Source organism: Tachypleus tridentatus, chromosome 6 (assembly GCF_004210375.1).
Source record: "Tachypleus tridentatus isolate NWPU-2018 chromosome 6, ASM421037v1, whole genome shotgun sequence".
NCBI classification, from domain to species: domain Eukaryota; kingdom Metazoa; phylum Arthropoda; class Merostomata; order Xiphosura; family Limulidae; genus Tachypleus; species Tachypleus tridentatus.
This window is the reverse complement of record NC_134830.1, coordinates 75,306,051-75,327,992: the sequence shown is the minus strand read 5'-3', so window position 1 is coordinate 75,327,992 and position 21,942 is coordinate 75,306,051. Positions and strand designations below refer to the sequence as shown.

General features: G+C 34.4%; 1 protein-coding gene across 7 annotated transcripts; it reads left to right on the top strand.

Annotated features, from left to right (window-relative positions):
* Positions 1-1,238: 1,238 nt before the first annotated feature.
* Polr2K (DNA-directed RNA polymerases I, II, and III subunit Rpb12) lies at positions 1,239-20,049 on the top strand. 7 transcript variants are annotated; one of them, XM_076505573.1, is made up of 4 exons: positions 1,239-1,348; positions 8,333-8,420; positions 19,645-19,749; positions 19,906-20,049. In XM_076505573.1, the coding sequence occupies exons 2-4, from the start codon at positions 8,360-8,362 to the stop codon at positions 19,926-19,928; spliced, it is 189 nt and encodes a 62-aa protein (XP_076361688.1). In that variant the 5' UTR covers positions 1,239-1,348; positions 8,333-8,359; the 3' UTR covers positions 19,929-20,049. The 7 variants fall into 7 exon arrangements, with proteins under 7 accessions (XP_076361688.1, XP_076361690.1, XP_076361686.1 ...); XM_076505575.1 differs by having other exon boundaries at positions 1,247-1,348; positions 19,657-19,749; XM_076505571.1 differs by having other exon boundaries at positions 1,254-1,355.
* The last annotated feature ends 1,893 nt before the right edge of the window (positions 20,050-21,942 follow it).

Here is a 21,942-nt window from a genome sequence, read left to right as displayed (position 1 = left end):
ATTATAAAATTATTTTCCAGAATTTAGTTAGCTAATTCGCCAATATTGCCCAATTTGGTAGATAGCTTAAAGTGTCATTGGATTTTCTGTACTGTCGTCTAAAGAGTAATCACTCAGACGAACCTAAAACAAAATATTTAGAGAAAATAATGAACACCTCGATGACATACATGACTTTATACGAGAAAGACTTAAATCAGCTAATAATGAAATGAAGAATCACCATGATACTAAAGCTGATAAATTATGGCATGGCTGTAAACACCTGCCACTATATAGGATGTACTACAAAGTCAAGCAGATGCTGTAAGAAACCATATGTATTAATGAAAATTATTAATGACATTGTTCACAGATTATAAATGAATAAGCAACCTAAGCAAACGACGAATATTTTTATAATTATATTGGAGAGAGAATGGCTAACTGGGTAACTCTTAAGAAGAAAAAGTTATCTGCAGAAACTCAGGCTACTAAGGATCCTGTAGTTACTATCGAGACTATTTTCAGAAGATGAACATTGGAGCCAACAGTAAATTCACCTGACCACTCACCAACGAAAAACATTCCCAGTGAGAGGAAAGCCATTAGCAACGATGGACTAGATGCCGGTCCATCTTTATACCATAAACTTCAGAGTAGAAAAACACCAAAAAGACTTAGTGAATGGAAAATTTCATGTAGCGTTTCATTTTAATTTGGTATTAGAAACACTCACGGGATTTCATAATAAAGAAAGTGGGTAGCATTGTAAGCAATGTTTTTATTGTTGTACTTTTTGTTTGCTAGAGAACCTTGAATGCTCAGAAAGGACTAAAATGATCTTAAGTTTTTTTCCTACACTGAAAGTTAGATTGTGAATAAGAGATAGTCATTAAGTGTGTATAGTGATTTCAAAATAGTGAGTTGAATTAGTGAAGTATTTGGAGATGTATTTATTATTGCGCTTATTGAATTGCTTTATACAAGTGCAGTGATTATGTTTACTTAAATGTAGAATACTTACAATGTTACTTGTAAAAGTAGGCCTACAACAATTTATCACAGTGTACGAGCGTTCCAGTTTATGAAATTTTTAAAGGATGAAATAAGAAAAATTATCTCGTTACATACACAGAATATTGAATTATTTTTATAAGATAATCTAAAATAATCTTCTAACGAAAGAACGACAATAGAATAGTATTTACAATTTAAATATGCACTTTGAATTTCATCAGTAATTTTCTTAAATTATTATCGCTTTAGTAAATGACTTCCAAGCTGTTCATTTGCAACGCCAGGTTTTCAAATATATTTAGAGTTGGAAACAATGTTTGAGAATTAGTTTGTTGTGTAATGTGGGAAGGTAAATGGTTGGTAGTAAGCTTAGTTCCTTTAAAATATTTTTTATATTAATTTTATAATGTTAATTTATATGCTTGTTTGAAGGAATTATTTATGTCTGTGTATGATCATTTTTATCACGTCAACCGAAGCACTTTTCTATTCTAAGTAGAATTACACGTGGTTTAACATCTCGTATTACCATCACCTTTACAAGTCTTAGTTAATAATACAAGACAATGTTAGTCTCACACTCAGACTAGTGTCACTTACTGTGTGACACAATATTCATGGCCACTGTAAGAACTTAAAAAGTGTAACGTAACTGTTGAACTGGTTACACTGTAGGATTATAAAAAAATCGTAACCACACCATTTTAAAAAGGCAAATTACAACTACAAGTAACCCATGACTGTGTAACTGTTATAAACATTACGATACATGGCCTATACTAGAGATTTATGCGTGATTGACATCAGTTATTTACAGACTATATTTGAAACACTAAAAAAAACGATAACAAAGCACGAAGAGTAAAGTTACAAATTAATTCTATTAATAGTAATACAGTTACTAGTTCTGGGGTTGATCAGCGATATCAGTGTCTTCCATACTAATAATTGTACTGCTAGTGGTAGATTTAGTTTGCGTTGTTATAATTGTTTCGTTCTATTTTCATTTGGAAAATATCCATTATTTCATTATTATATTTCTCTTTAAAGTTTAATTTAGTAACGCAAAACTTGAAAGGTGTATTACTTGTAGGTAATTTTAGCTAAATACTTAACACTGTGAAACACTTTATAACTTCAATGAATACTTCTTATAATTATATTAAAAAAAAAAAGTATGAGGCCTAGCCTTTTCTTTTTATTATTAGATATCGTTAGATTAAGAAGGAAGTATTAGTAGCATTCTCTTAATTCTCATTTTTAGAATGTCTTGTGAAATTATCTTAGCATTTAAATTAGGCCCCATAATTCTTCTTAATCCAGAGAAAGTAAAACCAAAATCTAGGCTTGTTATATGATTTAAAGTGCCAATTCATATTATTTTAAGATGTGGTAATATCCTTTCTGTAGTAAAGGGATATGTATTAGTGTTCCACTGTAGGCAGTGTCAAATTCTTTATACAAAACTTTAAAAACCTGTTCTTAAATTTGAAATTTCTATAAATATCACTGCAAATGTTTTTTTTTTATTATCAAAGCTAAATACTCATATGGAAAACAATAGACCATTTGATAATTCAGAGCTGTTGTTACATACCTGTATTTTAGAAAAGTAAAAATTTAAACATCATTGCTTCCCCTCCAAAAATCTTACGAGTGCTGGCTTTCATTACTGTTGTTGCAACCCACTTCATTGGCCAATTACTTTGTAGAAAAGTAAAACTCTTAACTGGAACCTAGCCTCCCCTCTATAAATTGTCTTGTACTATTGTATTCACAATACAGCACAAAAAAACAGATGTCTTTATCATAAAATTTCCATGGATTATTGTAAACTTTAATAAAATCACCCTTTACCTTTACCATCCAATTGCTTTGATGAGCTGTCTCTGTAAGACTTTGCAGAGGATGGTTAATGCTCATCTGGTTTGGTTCCTCGAATCAATTTCCTCTTGCTTACCCAGTGTGGATTCCAACAACAGCACTTCACCATAGACCACTTGAAACGTCAATCAGAGAAACCTTTCTCAAATGACATCTTGTATCAATATTCTTTGACAATGAGAAGGCTTATGACACAACTGGGAGGTATGGCATTTTACGTGACCTCCATACATATGGGTTACATGGCTATTTACCCATTTTTATTAAAAAAATTTTAATGGACACGAGATTCCAGGTTCTTGTGGGTTCCACACTTTCTCGTTCTTTTCTACAGGGCTGTATTTTGAGTGTCACACTTTTCAATATAAAAATTAATGCCATCACTCAACAACTCCCTCTCACTGTCACAAATGGGCTCTATGTCGATGACTTTCACATCTCGTGTCAGTCGTTGAACATGAGATATATTGAGCGGCAGCTACCAACTGCTTTCAATCATGTACTGAAGTGGACCATGGCAAATGGCTTTAATTTATCTCTCTAAAATCACTTACTTGCACTTTTGCTGCCAACAGGGTATTCACCCTGATCAGTGAAGTTGTGCTGCCTGTGGTCTTTGAGACCAAGTTTTTGGGACTTATCTCGGATCGTAAGCTGACCTTTATACCACACATTAAGCAGCTACGGGTCAAATGTACAAGAGCACTGAACATCCTCCGTGTCTTCTCTTCCACCACTTGGGGAGCAGATCAATGTTCTATGCTAAAGATATATTGTGCTCTTATTCAATCAAAACTACTATGGATCACTGGTCTATGGCTCTGCCAGACCCTCAGCCTTAAAGATGCTGTACCCTATTCATCATTACGGACTTCAGCTCTGCACTGGGGCTTTCTGCACCTCTCCAGTTCAGAGCTTATATGTAGAGTCTCATGAACCTTCTTTACACCTTTGCTGTTTGCAACTGTCTTTACTATATGCTTTGAAACTTCACTCCTTACTAAAGCATCCCAGCTAGGGTTGTGTTTTCCTTCCTCATTGGGCCATACATTTTCAGAACAGACAATCTGCCATTGCTACTATTGGCCTTCATATCCAGGTGCAGTTGGATGAATTGGGTCTGTTTTTGGAAAACATTGCAGTATCCACTGGTCAGCCCATCCCACTGGCATATTACAGTCTCCAAATGTGACCTATCTTTAAGTCATCTGAACAAAACAGATACTCCCAATTGGAAGTACCGTTTTCTATTTACTGAACATCTTTCAAACAATCTTTTCATTCCAATTTATATGGATGGTTCTAAATTAGGTGACTCTGTGGGCTCTGCCATGGTTTGTTGTGGTTTAGTGGTTGTGCACAGAATCCCCTCTACATCTTCTGTGTTCACTGCTGAACTGTACGCCATTTCTCTTGCCCTGGATCATATAGATGCTAAGCAGTACTCCAACTGCACTATTTAAACTGAGTCACTTAGCTCTCTACTGGCCCTGGAATTGCTTCACGTTGGTTCACTCCCTGTTCTCACTGATATTCAAAACTGACTGGTCCATTTCTCATTAACATCTACTTCTATCCAGTTTTTCTGGATACCAGGCCACGTTGGTATTCGCAGGAACGAGCTTGTAGACACGGCAGCTAAATCTATCTGCTCTGGCACTATCACCACTATGCTTATTCCATACGTGGGCTGTGGTCGTGTATTCAAGGCTCGGCTCCATGCCAGCTGTCAGTTGACTTTGAGTGAGCAATGCGAAAACAAGCTTTTGCAAATAAAACCCTATATCAGACTTTGGCTGTCTTGCTTCCGTAAGGAACCGAAGGAAGAAGTTGTTCTAACAAGACTACGTATTGGTCATAGTTTTTCAACTCATCATTTTCTTTTATCTGAAACTGATGCACCAGTGTGTAGTCTATGTAACACTCAGATCACTAAAAGGCAAATTTTATTTTGCCATCATTATGACTTTCAACGACGGCACCATTTTAACACTGTTCGTCCCAAGGTTTGTCCGTAACATTAGACAGTATTATTGGCAATAGTGACACTGTCCACCTTGATAAAGTTTTTAGTTTTTTAAAGGTCATTAATCTTTTTAATGTCATTTAAGTGTTTTAAATTTATATAATAAACCTTTTTTAGTGTGGTTCCCTTTTATGAATCACAATCTCTCTTGTTTGATATGAAATTAGAAAATGACCATAACATTAAATAACTCGACACCAGGACTGGAAAGGCCAACTTTAGGTGACTAACGCTGCTGTTTGAACTATCCTTTAGTCATCATGGCGAGTTATTATTACAATTTTGCTACACGTCTTTTAAAACTTTCAGTACTTTACTTTTTGATGATGGCCATAATGACACACAACTCGGAGTCAGGACTGGAAAGGCTAACTTCAGGTGACTGACGGTGGTTCTTGTACTTACCTATTAGTATTCCTGTTGGGTTATGATAATTACCATTTTACTACAGAAAGTCCTTTGTAACTTCTCTTACTGTAGTTTCTCTCTTAACATTGCAGACTAGATGTTAACATTGGTTTTATGCAATTTATGTTTTCAAATACTGTTTTGTTTTACCTTCATTTCCTTTTATGAATTTTACTACATTTACTATACTCTTACCTTTTTACCAGATGTTTGGTGCAGATAGCCTAGCTGCTTTGTGCTACAAAACACTAAATCAGTCACTCAAAGACATCATGTCATGGTTCCTTAACATGTGTGAAACAGACCCTCATTGTGTGAATTGTAATGGCTCTTGCCCATCCAACTTTCCTTTTTGCCCTAAATGGGAGAAAAAAAGAGATGCTGCATTTAAAAATGATTCTAAACATTGCTCATCCTGAGGCTTGAAAGTTACTGTCCACCACTTCATCTCAGATTATATTCCTGCACCTCGTTCCATTACTACAGTGGGAGTGTAGATGGATGATCTCTGTGCTACCGAAAGAACCATTGTCAAACCATATGAAAAGTCTTTTGAAGTCCATGGTTAAAAATGTTGATAAATCATTGTCAATACACATCTCTGTCCCTAACATTCATTTCAGCAGACCCCAATATCCACTTTCTTTGGTTCCAGGTACAGGCATTTCCTTAGGTACATCATTCATTCATGTTCTAAGCTGCTGGAATCCTCTTCCAACAAGAGAGACCTACTCAATCAACCCAGGGCAGGATCCATGGATGTCGACAGACCCCTCTTGAATAAAGAAAAAAGACGTGGTCATAAACAGAAGGGCTCTACACCCAATTTCCTTGCATATTAATAAAAATGACCACTTTGACACAATGGAACTGTTGAGGTTTACGTTCTAATCTGGATGACATCAAAACATTTATTGCTTCCTACCATGACAGTAAACCATGGGTCAGTGATCATTTTCCTTTCATTTTGAGAGAGACTGGCCATAAGAAATGCCACCCAACCCTTGTGCCCCAGCAGAAGTTGGATCAAGCCAATTGGCCCTGTTTCTCACTGCTTTTGTATAACTTGATCCTGCCATTGTCTGTAAGCCATCAATAGACGACTGTGTGGCAGCAGTTACTGACTGTATTATACAGGCAGCTATTCAATGTATTCATAAAACCTCTATGTTTTCCATGATATCTTCATCCGTTGTGGAATTCTTCTTGCCACATGGCACTGAAGGCTTGAAAACTGACCTGAGACACTTTTGCTAGGTGTCCCACGCTCTCAAACCTCATCACTTTCAAGAATTTTAGATTAAGTTCACAACTAGCATCTCTTCTACCACCAGTTTCAAAGCCATATGGGACAAGATTCAAAAGGTCAGTGGGTAGTGTAATTTTGTTCCTCTTTCGATCTTGCTCTCTGATGGACAGAAAGTAGCTGATGACCGGAACATCACTGATCTTCTTGGTGAGAGCTTTTCCCAGGCAACTAGCACTTCTGCTTCTTCCTTCACTTTCTTAGCCATCAAGACTAGGACAGAGTGATCACCTCTTTTCTTTTGGGCTGATCATCTCTGAATATAATTGCTCCTTTACACTGGTGGAATTTAAACTGGCCCTTCATTGGTCTGGCAGTACATTGGTTGGACCTGATGATATATACTGAGATGTTGCACCATGTATCTTCTGCTTTTGTTATTATTCTGATTTGTTTTTAACTGGATCTGGCAGGAGAATGTTTTTCCTTATGCCTGGTGCCAGGCTATTGTCCTACCTTGGAAAGATTCCAAGATTCCTTCAAATTATTGTCCAGTTGCTTTGATGAGCTATCTCTGTAAGATCTCTGAGAAGATGGTTAATGCTAGTCTTGTTTGTTCCTTGAATCAAACTATCTCCTCTCACCCATTCAATGTGGGTTTTGACTACAGGGCTCCACCACAGATCATCTGATTGAACTTGAAACATCGATCAGAGAAGCTTTTCTCAAGCGACAACATCTTGTGACAATATTCTTTGACCTTGAGAAGGCTTACGATACTCTTATATGGGTTACGTGGTCACTGCCCATTTTTATTGGATAAGCAATTCAAAGTTTGTGTGGATTGAACACTTTCTTGCTCTTTTCTACAGGAACTTGGAGTTTCTTGGAGTTTCTAAATTGGATTTAATGCTATTTAAATTTTTAATTAAAAAGTTTTACTTTGATTCCTTTTTATAAATTTTAATAATTTTACTTTAATTTTAACTTTTTACCAGATGTTTGGTGCAGATAGCCTAGTTGCTTTGCTCCGTAAAACGCCAAATAAACCAACCAGTATTTTTTTATTGTAGTCATTTCTTATGATTTATTTCAAAAATGTAAATTTTTGGGGGATTGGATGATCTTCAGTTTTCATAAGATGTTATCTGTTAGATAACTACTATATTATTTTTTTTATTTAAATCAGTTCTCTGCAAAACAAACCAAAAAACAGCAGAGTTTGCTATTATTAATACTTTTTTATATTTAAACAATCTGCTACTATTCATAATGTGTCAGTCGAGTAGAGGATAAATTAGTTGTGAACTTTTTCATACTGAAAGGTGTAACTTTGAAGAAGCAATCCATGAATCACTTGAAGCCTAATTTATGCTTTGTTTTGATTTTCCCTTTTCAGTAATTAGTTTGTCAAATTAATAGTTCACCATCACTGCTTGGAAAAACAAAACAGAAAAGTACAGTGGACTTGTAGTGATGGAATGTAAAAAAATATGTTTGGTTTGAGGACTGAGCTATGAATTCACTGAAACTAGTCTTATTGCAGTAGTAACAGTGAAAGAGTAATTAGGTTTTCACATAATTGTCTGGATTTTGTCTTGTATTTGTTGCAGTAAAACGTTTCAATGAGAAATTTACAATTAATAAAACGGTTATTAATTCTGAAACTGAACAGATTCTTCATTGACTTTTAAATTTTTATTTTACCATAAGTTTAAGTTATTCTAGATATGTAAATAGTGTTGCTAAACTGATTTTGATTTTCCTAGGTGTAATTTTTCAAAAACATTTTAAGTATGGAGGGCACAAGTAAAGACCAAGGTTCAAGTAAACAACCTATGATATACATCTGTGGGGGTGAGTAAAGCAGCTTAAAATACCTTACTATACTTCAAAGCTAAGTGTAAACCCTACACATTCATAATGTTTATACATCTATGTTGTAACATTGTGAAATAATATTAATGTAAAAAAAATATAGTTAATTATAAAAATAATTAGTGTGGAAAGTGGTGTACTTTGTATTTAAACATTTATAAAATTACATTGATGTGAAATTATAATATTAAATTTTCATTTATACAAATATCTGTTGGTAAAGTTTATAAGATGGTATATTAGTAGCAAAAAACAAAATTGTAGGACCAGGGTTGTACTACATGTGGGAAAAATTGGTTTAATATTGACATCGTAAGGAAAAAGCAATTTTTTAATGAATATTTAGTGTTATTGCTGAATAGTCAAATTTCACTTTAATATTTTATAATGTATGCACAGTAATAGGTTTGTGTCCCTGAAGAATGCAACCAGGGGCTTGATAAATTGTATTAAGGATTTTTATTAAAAATAGTGTTTCAGTTTAGCTTTATAATGTTTATACCATAATTTGATGCATTGGAGCATGGAGAACCCTGTATATTTATATATTAAATCTACTGTTTTCACTGTTGCTTATCACTTTTACTTCATTAAAATTTATACCATTATATGCTTCACGTTTAACCTGAATTGAATCCTTTACCTCATCTACAAACACATACAAAGATGTTTTTTGCAACACGTTTTATTAGTTTACACATCTTGGAAACACTTAGAGAAATACAATTTTCATAGTATTTAATCTGATTTGAATTATTTTTGCATTTTAGTATTTACTTTTCTTTTACATCAACCTTTTTCTCCCATATGGACAACATTTTAAAAATTGTGTATTTTATGTATAAATGATTCAATTTCAGCACTTTTTGTTACTGTCATAAGTTATGTATGTGTATTTGTCACTCATAATTTCAAACTTGTGTTCAACCAAGGAGCCAGCTGGGTCCCCAAAACTTGTATTTTTAATAGCAGATTTTATATAAATTAAAGTAAAACTAAATATATCAAGTCAAATTATTTTATTGCAAACTCAGATTTCAGAGGGGAAAAGTCAAACCATTATCCTTTGTTCAGACCACTTAAGTTATTTCTTTCTTAAAGTATAATGGTAACTTTTTTATTCTTTAAGGTAATGCCCTTTAATAATCAAAATACATAATGAATGAAAATATATGCATCATTGCCAGTGTAATTTATTCTTTTGTTCTCTTTTTAATGTTCCTTCTTGACCAAAATAAATGATGAAAGAAAATTTTCTCACTGTCAATGTAGAATTTTTTTTTCCCATATACTCCTAGCTAATGCAAGTTTGTTAATAAAATATCAAACACTTTTGGAGAGGTGGAAGAATTATGTAATTTAAATTGCCACTAACTTTTTGTAGCAGTGAGTTCTTTTGATATCCTGGAACAGGTGTTTGTGATTAAAAAAAATATTTAATCTGTAATTATCAAAATACTCAAATTAGGAACATGTGGAAAGATGCGTATAGTTGTGAAATGGTTTAGTGGTGATGAGTTTAAAATAGTGTCCTTTGTTAATCAAAAATAAAGAATTGTTTTGAGATTACATTATTGTTGCATGAGGGTATTGTATTTACAGATAAGTTTACCCATAACAGACCAATGCTGCCATAAAATATTCATTCATCACAGAAAACGTTAGTCACACAAGTCACACAAAAACTACCTAAAAGTTAAAAATTTTCTTAAATGAAGAGGGCAAAATGTCAACTGTCTGAAAAGGGATGCAATAGGAAAGAAAAAGATAACTGGATCGAGTATGAAAAGGGAAATCAGGAAAACTCATTGCAGGGGCAAGTAGAAGAGGGATAGTGACTGCATATGGAAACTGGTGTATATTCTGTAAGATATATCGAGAAGAGAATGAATTTTTGAATTTTTTGTAGAGTATTATACTGTTAATAATGAAGAAAATATAAATAAAACTATTACCATTGAACAGGTAATAATTGTTCTATACAGATGTTTCAGTCAAACTGAAATCTGTTGCTGTTCAATTAATATACCTTTTGGTAATAAACCAATAATAGTTTCCAGAATACCACCTCATGATTGGTCAGTCTGTTCATTGGGCAAGCATTTAATATAACTCAAATCAGGCCATAGTGCCAAATTTATGGAAGTTCCATTATTCTACAGTTTTTATTTTATATTTATTAATGGAAACATGTTTTGTAGAACATAGGCTAAAAAAACAATTCCTGAAAAGCATCAATACATTTTATCACCAAAGGACCAACACTTTTACTGGAAATAAGAGATTTAACCATTTGATTATATAGCCATTTTTGTCTTCTATCTTGCAATTTAAATTTTTAATAATTTGTTTACATAATAAATTAAATTTTTACAGAAAAACTGAAAACGAACTAATCCAATTATTGAATAGCTGTAGCAGGCTACACTAGATTCCAAGTTTTATGCATAGAATTCCTAATTTACAGAAAGTTTTAATGTATTCTAGCACATCATCCATAAGATAGTAGCATTTATTTCCACAGATGTTCTTTCTCTTTTATTCAGGATTACTGTTTAGAATGTTTCCCAGATGCTCAGAGTAGAGTATACCAACACTTTTACATGTAAAATTCACAAGCTATGGTGTCCTGATCATACTAGCCTATAAACAAGCCACATTGCAGCTATAAACAACCAAACCAAAACTGATAGTTGTCTCTGATGTGATCATCTTCATAACCCAAGTCATCAAAGAATAATTGCTAGCAAAGTAAATCCTGACCAACTCTTCTGGAAATGTATTCCCAAAGTTCATGATTTAATAATTATTCACAGACAACTCATACGTGACTTCCTGGAAACCTTCAACATTACATTTAAATCACTCATTAATGCTATGTATTTTATTAAGAAACTTGCATTACAATATTATAACTTAGCAAACTTCTGCTTATTAGTAGATAAATCCAAACCTGATCCTTCCAAATTCTGGTGGAAATTTAAATATCGTAAACATCATCAATAAAATTCAATGCCACTACGAATAACAAACAGTGTGAACATTTTGCCTCATATATTTAAGGCACCTTTGTAATCACAATTCTCACCATGTTTTACACACACTACTTCAACAATGTAAATCAACACATTTCTGTTAATCAAAAACATTTTCCACAGACCTGCCTGGTTTCTACATGTTTTTCTGGTTCTAATAATTTATATATCCAATTTGTAACTTGGGCACAAATCAAAATTAACCTTTAGGGGGGTTGATATAATTTACCATTTAATTTTGGAAAACCTGTCCAATTAAGTCATTACCCAGTTAATAACAATTTATAAGTTATTAATTTCTGTATATTACTCATCTGTTTAGAAATCAGATATTATTAATGTTATCCATGAGAAAAATAACTAATTCTGACAAGAACAGACCCATTAACATGTTAAATGGCAAGTTGAAGGAGCAATTAATTCTGAATTGATTAAATGCTTACTAAAAAAACTTAATATTATCAGGAACATACAGAAATTGGGCATATAAACTTAGACAAACTACTGACCACCTCATTAAACTTAGGGAAACCATTCACTACAGCTTTAACAGAAAGCATACAACCATACTTACATTTTTAGATATTGAAAAGCCTTTAATTTAGTATGATACCATAGATTTTGCTATAAACTAATTGATAATTGCTTGGTCACTTCTTTTGCACACTGGTCTGGCTTTCTTACCAACAGAAGAGAGAAAGGTAAGATCAGCAATGAGACTTCCAGAATCTTCATGTCCAAAGTTGGTTACTCCTGAGTGTTAGTGTTAAGCCCAACATTTTACAGTCTCTTTGTCAATGTTTTTTTTGAAACAATACACTTGTGTCTCAAGTAGTAGATAATATTGCTATCTAGAGTTCTATCAACCAGAGTACCACGACATTTAGGGTTCAGATATCAGTAGATGCTGTATCACTGGTGCAGTGAGGGGCATGTAGCCATCCAAACCCCAAGTTATAGCATTTTTTAGAAAAATTAAATTATGAGAAAGTTTTGTAATCTGCAGTTAACCATTAATAATTCACACACTGATCAGATAGAATATTTGGCATCTGATTACTGAAAGTGGGTTTTTTCATTTAAATTATGTTTTTACATGTTTTATGATCTGGATTAATTCTACCCAACCTGTAATGAATGGATTGAATTATTTTTATTTCATGTAATTTTTTTTCCTAAAGCCTGGTATAATAAAATTTTTGTTCTTTAGTATCCTTTAATAACCAAAATAAACAAGGAAAGAAAATTGATGCATTACTGCCAGTGTGATGTGTAATCTGTTCTTTTTGTTTTCCTTTCAAATAGTGTCATTTATTGATTAAGATAAATGATGAAAGAAAAGTTTACATCACTGTTGGTGTCACTTGGGCATGGAAGCCTGTAAGTGGTGAGGAGACTTCTCGGGGAAGGTTCTGTTCTTTCAATTTACTTCCTTTAGGATCTAAACATCCACCCATGTGTTTGCCATGCATGGTGACCTCTGGTGGTTGAGGAGTCCAACCTTAACACACCACTTTGGCTTTGAATTCCTGAAGATGGGGAGCCTTAGGGTGGCCCCTTTAGGGTTAATCAGTTGGTCCACTTGGGCTGGGGTCAACCAAGTACCAGTGTTGGATGTTCTCAGCAGATGTTGTGGACATTGTATTAGATGCTGGTGTTTGGGTTTAGTGCTCATCAGACCCTGGTGTGGCTGCAGTGTACTTGTTTGGCATTGTTATGCATCCTCTTGTAGGGCTCCATGGTGGGTGGGGTCAGTGGGCACCAAAATATATATATTTTTTTATTTTGGATCCCCCAAATAAAAACTTAAATAAAATAGTGAAAAAAATACTTCATACGTAAATTACCACATTTTGAAGACTCTGAGTAGCAATTTTCAACATCTGTAACACCTGTACTTCATTTTCTTATACTACATTCTCTTTCAGACAAACATTCATGGCAGATATCTCCCTTTTTCATTCAGAAGGGACTAGAGGGACTTGCTGGCTCTCTGAACTCGGTAAAGAAGCTTCACTCTGGTGACATATTGTTGGAAACATCCACATCTCAGTATAGTGAACTCCTTTTGCATTCAAAGCCAATTGGGAATATATCTATTGAGGTTACACCTCATGCTACTTTGAATTTGTCACTAGGAGTTATTGTTGAGAGGGAATTGAAGAACATCTCAGAGTCAGAAATTCTTGCTGGTTTCTCCATGCAAGGAGATTTTGCAGTGAGGTGTATCTCCACTTGCAAAGATGGAATTATGATGCTGACCATTGTCCTCATTCTGACATGTGCACCACTGCATCTACTTGCCACCATCAAGACAGATTATCTTAATTGCAAGGTATGGCCATACATACCAAACCCTCGGATGTTTCCAGTGTCTAGTGGTTTTGTCACTCAAAGACATCATGTCGTGGTTCCTTGATATGTGCTCATTGAAGTGGAAAGGACCACAATGCTTATGAGCATGAAATGGACCCTCATTGCATCAACTGCAATGGATCTCACCCATCCTACTTTCATTCTTGTCCCAAATGGTTGGAAGAAAAATTGGTGCACCATTTGAAAACAATTCATAACATTACTTATCCTGAGGCTTGAAAATTGATGTCCACTACTTCTTCTCGGACATATGCTGCTGCACTTCATTCCACAACTACAGTGGGAATGCAGACAGATCTCTCTGTGCCTGGAAAAGAATCATTCTCAAAACAAATGAAAAGTCTTTTGACCTCCATGGTTTAAAAAAGTTGATGACTCAACTTCAACACCCATTTCTGTCCCTTACATATATTTCAACAAACCCCAAGATCCACATCTGTTGGTTCCGGGTACAGGCATTTCTTCAGATATATTTTCTCCCACCCCAAGATGCAAAATGATCATTCATTCACATCCTCAGTCACTGGAATCCCCTTCCAACAGCGATGACCTGCACAATCAAACTAGGGCAGGAGCCATGGAGGTTGATAGATCTCCCTCGAATAAGGACAGTAAGAAAAAAGATGTAAACAGAAGGGTTCTTCACCCAGTTTACCTACATGAAAATAAAAATGGCTACTTTGATACAATGGAACTATTGAGATTTACGTTCTAAGCTGGATGACATCAACACACTGATTGCTTCCTACCATCCTGTACATCATTCCTTACAGGAAACATTTTTGAAAACTGCTGATACAGTCACCTTTCAGCAGTTTTATTTGTACAGAAATGATAAGCTGTGTGATAGACAAGTGCATGGAGGAGTGGCATTGTTGGTTGATCAGCATGTGACCACCCTGTCTTTGCCACTTGATACACCCTTGGAGGCCAGAGCCATGCATGTTTCCTTGGATTATACCATCACTGTCTGTTCTCTCTACGTGTTGTCTGGAGAGACTTATGATCAATCAGACCTCTCATTGAACAGTAGCTGTTTCACTTTTTAATCATGAGGGACTTTAATGTACGTCATCCCCTCTGGGGAAGTGCTGATATTGATGGGAAGGGTTGCCCCATAGAGCTTATACTATCTGATCCCAACCTTTCTCTTTTCAATAGTGTTTCTTATACCTATTTACAGGCACCTAGTCTGTCCTTTACTGCTGTTGATCTCTCAATTTGCTCCCCTTTACTATTCTCCCACTTTTCATTGAGGGTTGACAGTAACCTATAAGGCAGTGATCATTTTCCCATAATTTTGAGATAGACTGGTCGTAGTTGATGCTACCTGATGTGTGTGCTTCTGTGGAAGCTGGATCAAGCAAACTGGCCCTCTTTCACTGCTCTCGCAGAACTTGATCCTGCCATCGTCTGTAAGCCATCAATGAACGACTGTGTGGCAGCAGTAATTGACTGTATTATACAGGTAACTGCTCAATGTATTCCAAAAATCTCAACATGTTTTCTATGATACCCTCGTCCATGATGGAATCCTGCCTGCCTCATGACATGAGAGAGGGCTCAAAAATGGGCCTGGGTACTTTTTGTGGCTATCCCACACTCTCACACCACATCACTTTCCAACTTGGTTAAATGGCAAAGCCAGAAGGACTCTTTGATTAAGTTCTCAACCAGCATATCTTTCATCAGCAGTTTCAAAGTCGTATGGGATAAGAATCGAAAGATTAGTGGGCAATATAATTGTGGTCCCCTCTCAATCTTGCTTTCAAATTGCTATGAAGTAGCTGATACCTGGAGCATCAGGCTATTGTCCTACCTTTCTCTAAGTCTGGGAAGGATCCCAAGATTTCTTCAAACTACTGCCCAGTTGCTTTGACAAGCTGTCTTTGTGCAACCTTACAGAGGATGGTTAATGCTCATCTTGTGTGGTTCCTCAAATCAAACAACCTGCTCTCACCCACTCAATGTGGGTTCCAACAACATAGCTCCACCATGGACCACCTGATTTAACTTGAAACATCAATCAGAGAAGGCTTATGATACAACATGGAGTTATGTCATTTTGCAAGACCTCCATATATATGGGTTAAGTGTCCATTTGCCCATTTTTATTAAATATTTTTTAATGGACAGGTGATTCCAAGTTCGTGTGGTTTTGACACTTTCCTGTTCTCTTTTACAGGAACTTGGAGTCCCTCAGGGCTGTGTTCTGAGTGTTACACTTTTCAGTATAGATATTAATGCCATCACTGAACAACATAGAGCAAATGGGTTCTATGTCAATGATTTTCACATCTCTTTACAGTTGTCAAACACTTGTAAAGGAAGTGGATCACAACAAATGGTTTTAACTTCTCTCTCTCTGAAACAGTTTGCATGCACTTGTACTGTCAACAGGGTATTAACCCTGGTCCTGAACTCTGTATTGGTGAAGTTGTGCTGCTTGTGATCCTGGAGACAAGGTTCTTGGGGCTTATCTTTGACTGTGAGCTGACCTTGATACCACATATCAAGAAGCTATGGGTCAAATGTACTAGAGTGCTGAACATTCTCTATGTCCTCTCTTCCATTACCTAGGGAGCAGATGAATGTTCTGTGCAAATGATATATTGTGCTCTTTTTTTGATCAAAACTAGACTGTGGATCACTGGTCTTTGGCTCTGCCAGGACCTTGGCCTTAAAGATGCTGGACCCTGTTCATCATCAGGGACTTAGGTTCTACACCAGGCTTTATGCACTTCCTAATTTCAGAGCTTATACAAATTCTCATGAACCTTCTTTGCACCTCTGCCATTTGTAACTGTCTTTGTTATATGCTTCAAAAGTTTGTTCCTTACCAAAGCATCCCACCTAGGGTTGTGTTTTCCTTCCTTGGTGGGTCATGCTTTTTCAGAACAGATGATCTGCCATTGCTTTTTTTAGCCTTCATATCCAGGCACAGTTGGATGAATTGGATCTGTCCTTGGATAACATTGCTGTATCCACTGGTCAGCCTCTCCCACCAAGGCTTATTACAATCTCCAAATGTGACCTATCTTTAAGTCATCTGAGAAAAGCAGACACTCATGACTGGAAATACTGTGTTATTTTCTGAACATTCTTTGAACCATCTTTCCATTCCTGTTTATACAGATGGCTTGAAGTTGGGTGATAGTGTGGGCTCTGTCATGGTTTTTATGGTTTGGTGGTTGTGCACAGAATCCCCTCTACAGCTTCTGTGTTCACTTTTAAACTGTGCACCGTTTCTCTTGTCCTGGATCACATAGAAGCTAAGCTGTACTCAAATTACACTATTTATACTGACTCTCTTACTTCTCTACTGGCTCTGGAATTGCTTCACATTATTTTACACCCTATTCTTGCTGATATTCAAAACTGACTGGCTTATTTCTCTTTATGATCTATTCAGTTTTTCTGGATCCTGGGCCATGTTGATATTTGCGGGAAGGAGCTTGCCAACACCCAGCTAAATCTGTCTGCTCTGGCACTATCACTGCTGTGCCTGTTCCACATTTTATGGGCTTGTCAGCATTGTTTGGAAATTATTGACTCCTGAACACCCCTTAATTTTAAGATCTGATAGGTTTTGGAAATGTAGAAATCTGAATCACTGAAGATGTGTGAACATTGCATGTTCAACAAGTGATTTATAACTTATGTGGCTGGATGATTAGTTAGACATCCATTAAAGGGCAATAAAATTAAACAAACAGATGTATGCTATCATGAGAACCTTAATCTATTTATGATAAGTAATTATGTTTAACTACAATTTATAATTATTGTAGACAGAGGTAATTTAGATTTTTAATATTTTATGTGGTTACAAGGTTGGTCAAATTGACCAAATGAATATAGAATTAGAGTATATAAAATAATAAATTAACCAATGACGATTTACTGAAAACAAAGTTTTTAATATTTACATAAAACCTTTACACTTACAGTAGTCACCACTGACTTCTTATTTTCAAAGAAAATATTTAGTGACAATACTTAATTAAAAATCTGAAATTTCTAGACAAAAGACTTACTGTTTACTGAAAGCTTGCAAAATGTTGTGAAAATGCACAAAACATTAAAAGCTGTTATAGAAACTTTGGTCACTTTGGGTAACAAAATTGGACTTATCAACTAATCCCATAGTTCTTGTTTTCCTTCTAGTTTGTTATTTCAAAGTTAGGGACTGTTATTCATAAACAGTTCTTTGTGTAGCTTTATTTTGAAGTTCTAAAATGAATACACAATTTAATTTTTATTACTTTAAGCTTGTAATTAAATTATTGATACTTGCATTGTAAACCAAGTTCAAGAACATTAATTATTTTTATAGGTTCCCATTACAAAATAAGCAAACACAAGATATTTTAATATACTGAAATTTTTTTGCATTGATATATGAAGATGTTTGTTTACAGAAAAAGTTTGAAACTTACGTTTTATGCCTTTATCCTAATCTTGACATGTTAGCTTATTACATTAATTATTAGAGGACTTGCATTATATGGCATTGGTTTCTGTAAGAGAAAGTGAAGACTGCCAAAGTTTTAGATATCTGTTGTTGACCAACCTAGTTTCTTATTGTTCTTTTTCTCTTAGACCATTAACTTATTAATGTAGCCATTATTAACAATAATTGTTTTGTAAGTGAAGCAATGTGTTGTGGAAAGCAATGAATTTGATTAGTCTGCTATGAAATTTTATTTACAATATTGTGTCAAAATTAAAAAGATCCCAAAAATTACTCACAAAATTGTGAACTTTGACAACCATTAGTTTACATCTTTAATACTTTTGGCTCCAAGTTTAGGTATTTAATTAAACAATAGTCATATATTCTATTGATTTTTTTTTTTCAGCCTTCTGTCAAATGTGAAAGAGTTTCGGTTATGCCAGTTTTATAGTAACAAATAATTATCACAATAAAATAAATCTTGATAATTATTGCACTGAAGTTATTATTCAACTCTGAACTTAGTGTATTATATTTTGTGTTGAGACACAAATAATCCACATTTAATAATGTTTTTATGACATTATTTCAGATGAGTTTTATTACAGGTGATATGAGAAGGTACAGACAAACATGAAATGATTTGTCCTGTACTGTACCATCCTGTGTGCTGGAAGTTGAAAAAACGTTTTTTTTATCATACAAAGTAAAGCTTTACATTTTTTTGTGTATTTTACTGTTAAACTGGAATGTTACTGTATTGCTGTAACAGTTAAACAGTATCATTGCTCACTTCTTTATGTTCATAGTAGCTGAAGTGTTTTATTATTCAGTCCTTCAGACTTTATTCTTTTTGTAGTGTAAATGTCTCAAGTGAATGTGATATACTGTACGTTGAACATGAAAAATATGAGTATTTTTTATTATTTACAGTCTCAAAAAGTCATCCTTAATATCGTGTTCATCTGAGGTGTTGATAAGTTACAAAATGTCACGGAAAGGCATTCCATTCTCATGTCTACAAATTCTCAAAAAAAACTTTTTTCATTCTTCTTTTGGTTTCAGTCTTGATAATTTTAGAGTAAATATTTTTTTCCTTTTAATGAAAACAGGAAACTTAGTAGTTTGTTTTTTAGTTTGCTTCCTACACTAATTATAATATTTAATTTGCGTCTTCATTTCCTTTACTCTCTAATTTTCTCTTGTTCATGCCTTATTAGGAACTTTATATTTAGTTGTAGCTGGCTTATTCTTTCTATTAGTTGTTGCTATTAAAATAATTAATGACTAAGCATTGATGTTTTCAACAATTTTGAAAGTTTATTTGCAATACAAGTTTCCCATTTAGATTGCCATCAAGAAAATGACATCAAACCTAGAGACCCAATCCGTTGTAGAGAATGTGGTTACAGAATTATGTACAAGAAAAGAACTAAAAGATGTATCCTTTGCTTTAACATTTTCTAATTACAAAAGAATGGTGACTACTAATGATAATGAAACAGTAATTTGTGCTGGTTAGTTTTAGCATTCTTATTGTGTATTGTCTTTAAGTTATCTGAAAAAGATTGACTAATTATCCTCAACTCTTTCCCAGTAATTGTGTTTGATGCACGTTAAGAAGACATTAGTGTCATTACCTTTCAACATTCTCATAGTTGGTTCAACTGAAAGTTCTTATTTTGTACATCTTTTGTTCATTTGTATATGTTTAGAATAAATAAATATCTGATTTTGTTAATGCAATGCTACATGATGTTTTTTTTTTGAGTATTAGTCTGTAATCCAAAGTATTAAGTCATGAAAACTGTCATGAATAGGCTTTAAAGTTCTCATAACACCCATTATTCTTACTTAATAATGTCATTTATGTAACAGCTGAAATAAATGCAGATCTGCTTTAAAACCATAGTTGTCCCATTGTGTTATTATTACCACCAAATACCTTTTATGTTGCTGTAGGTGACTTTGGTCAACCCTAAAATGGTGGTTGAGATACAATGTAAGCAATTTCAGAGGACACTATATTGTTTTTGCATCTCCTGTTTGAGATTATTTTGCATCAGTGATAACAAATTGTTCAGTAAGTGGACTGGACTGATGTAGATCATTGCCTTTGTTTTGTATAGACAATGTATTTAAACACTTCCAATTACTCAGTTGTAGAGATGGTATGTTCACCCAACAGCTTTTTATGAAAACACTTGAGACTTGGAAATTTTACTGTCACACCCCAATATATAGTTATCTTAGATTTTCATGACAATGAAGGCTTTCTCTCTCTGTCTCTGACTTCTCCCCTAAATGTCATATAAGAAGTAGATCTGCCTGTCTTCTCCTCGAGCTTTTTCCATACATTATTTACATTGCCATAGGTCTACTTTGTATCCATATTGATTATAACAGTTGGTTAAGCCTTCTTATTGTAATGCTGTAGTCTTTTCTTGTCATTTTTTTAATATGTTTGTTGACATTTAGGGATTTCAGTTTTGTGTCATAGTGCAATCTTTAGATCCAAGGTAATTAATGCCCTATTACTACAAAAACAAAGTGCTGTTTAGAATAATGGGTATATTACAAGAGTGATCAAATACTGCAATATGATCATCACTAGATTTTCAGATGTAGTTGTTGAAGATGACTAAAAACTTTCTCAGGTGACCAACTGCAATCCTCCTATGTTATGGATGACTGGAACAGATCCTTACCCGAAACAGCATCACAGTCTACTGTACATTTATTCATACTTACACTCCACAAATAATGCTGACTCTGATCTTCAACCAAAATCATTGATAAATTCCTTAACTAAGAACTCAAATTTGAACCACTCACAGAAATAACCCTTGGTCTTTTTAGAAAAAATGGTTGTAGTTTGTACAAGAGTTGTTGGTACAATCCACCAAAAGGGACTGAAAAATGTTAGGAAAAGTGTGCTTTTGTTATTGGTTCATAATGCTGTTCTAGTCACACTTTCTATCATGGACAAGCTGCATCTCTGTGCTGCATTATGCACATAAATTTTGTTTGAAGTTTAACTAGGTATGAACAGCTGTGTGTGTTAACACAATCCAGTGTATAGAGCTAGGTTAGTTGCATTTCCAAAACAAACCTATTTACATTTACACTATAGCAGTTACTTTGCCTATTCAACGATTTGTCTGATTTGTTTTCACTTGATCCAGTCTTCTATTTCCCACTTACTTGCCCTATGCAGTGTTTGTCTCATGATACTCTTTACTTATGTCAATGTGCCTTCTATCTTATTATTATATCTAAATGCATCCTTCAGATAATATTGTCGCTTTTTCTTGACAAAGCATTTACTACTACTTTGTAGAACAACCTTTGGAGATACCTTGAATTTTGTTTAAAAAAATTCCTTTACAAATTCCCAAATTAATTTATTCAGCAAGGGGACAGTCGGGTTTGACAGCTAATATTGCTTGCAAGTCAGTGGAGGGAAAATTGTTCTTAGTTGAGATTGTCTGTGATGTTATTCATAGTTAGATGGAGACTACATTGATTCAGTAGTGTTGCTCAAAGGGGGGCTTTAAGGCTGCACTTATGGAATGTCCTGGACTGTAGATAATTTAGATTCAATTTTTCCAGTATTTTCCTTTATCCTATTGGG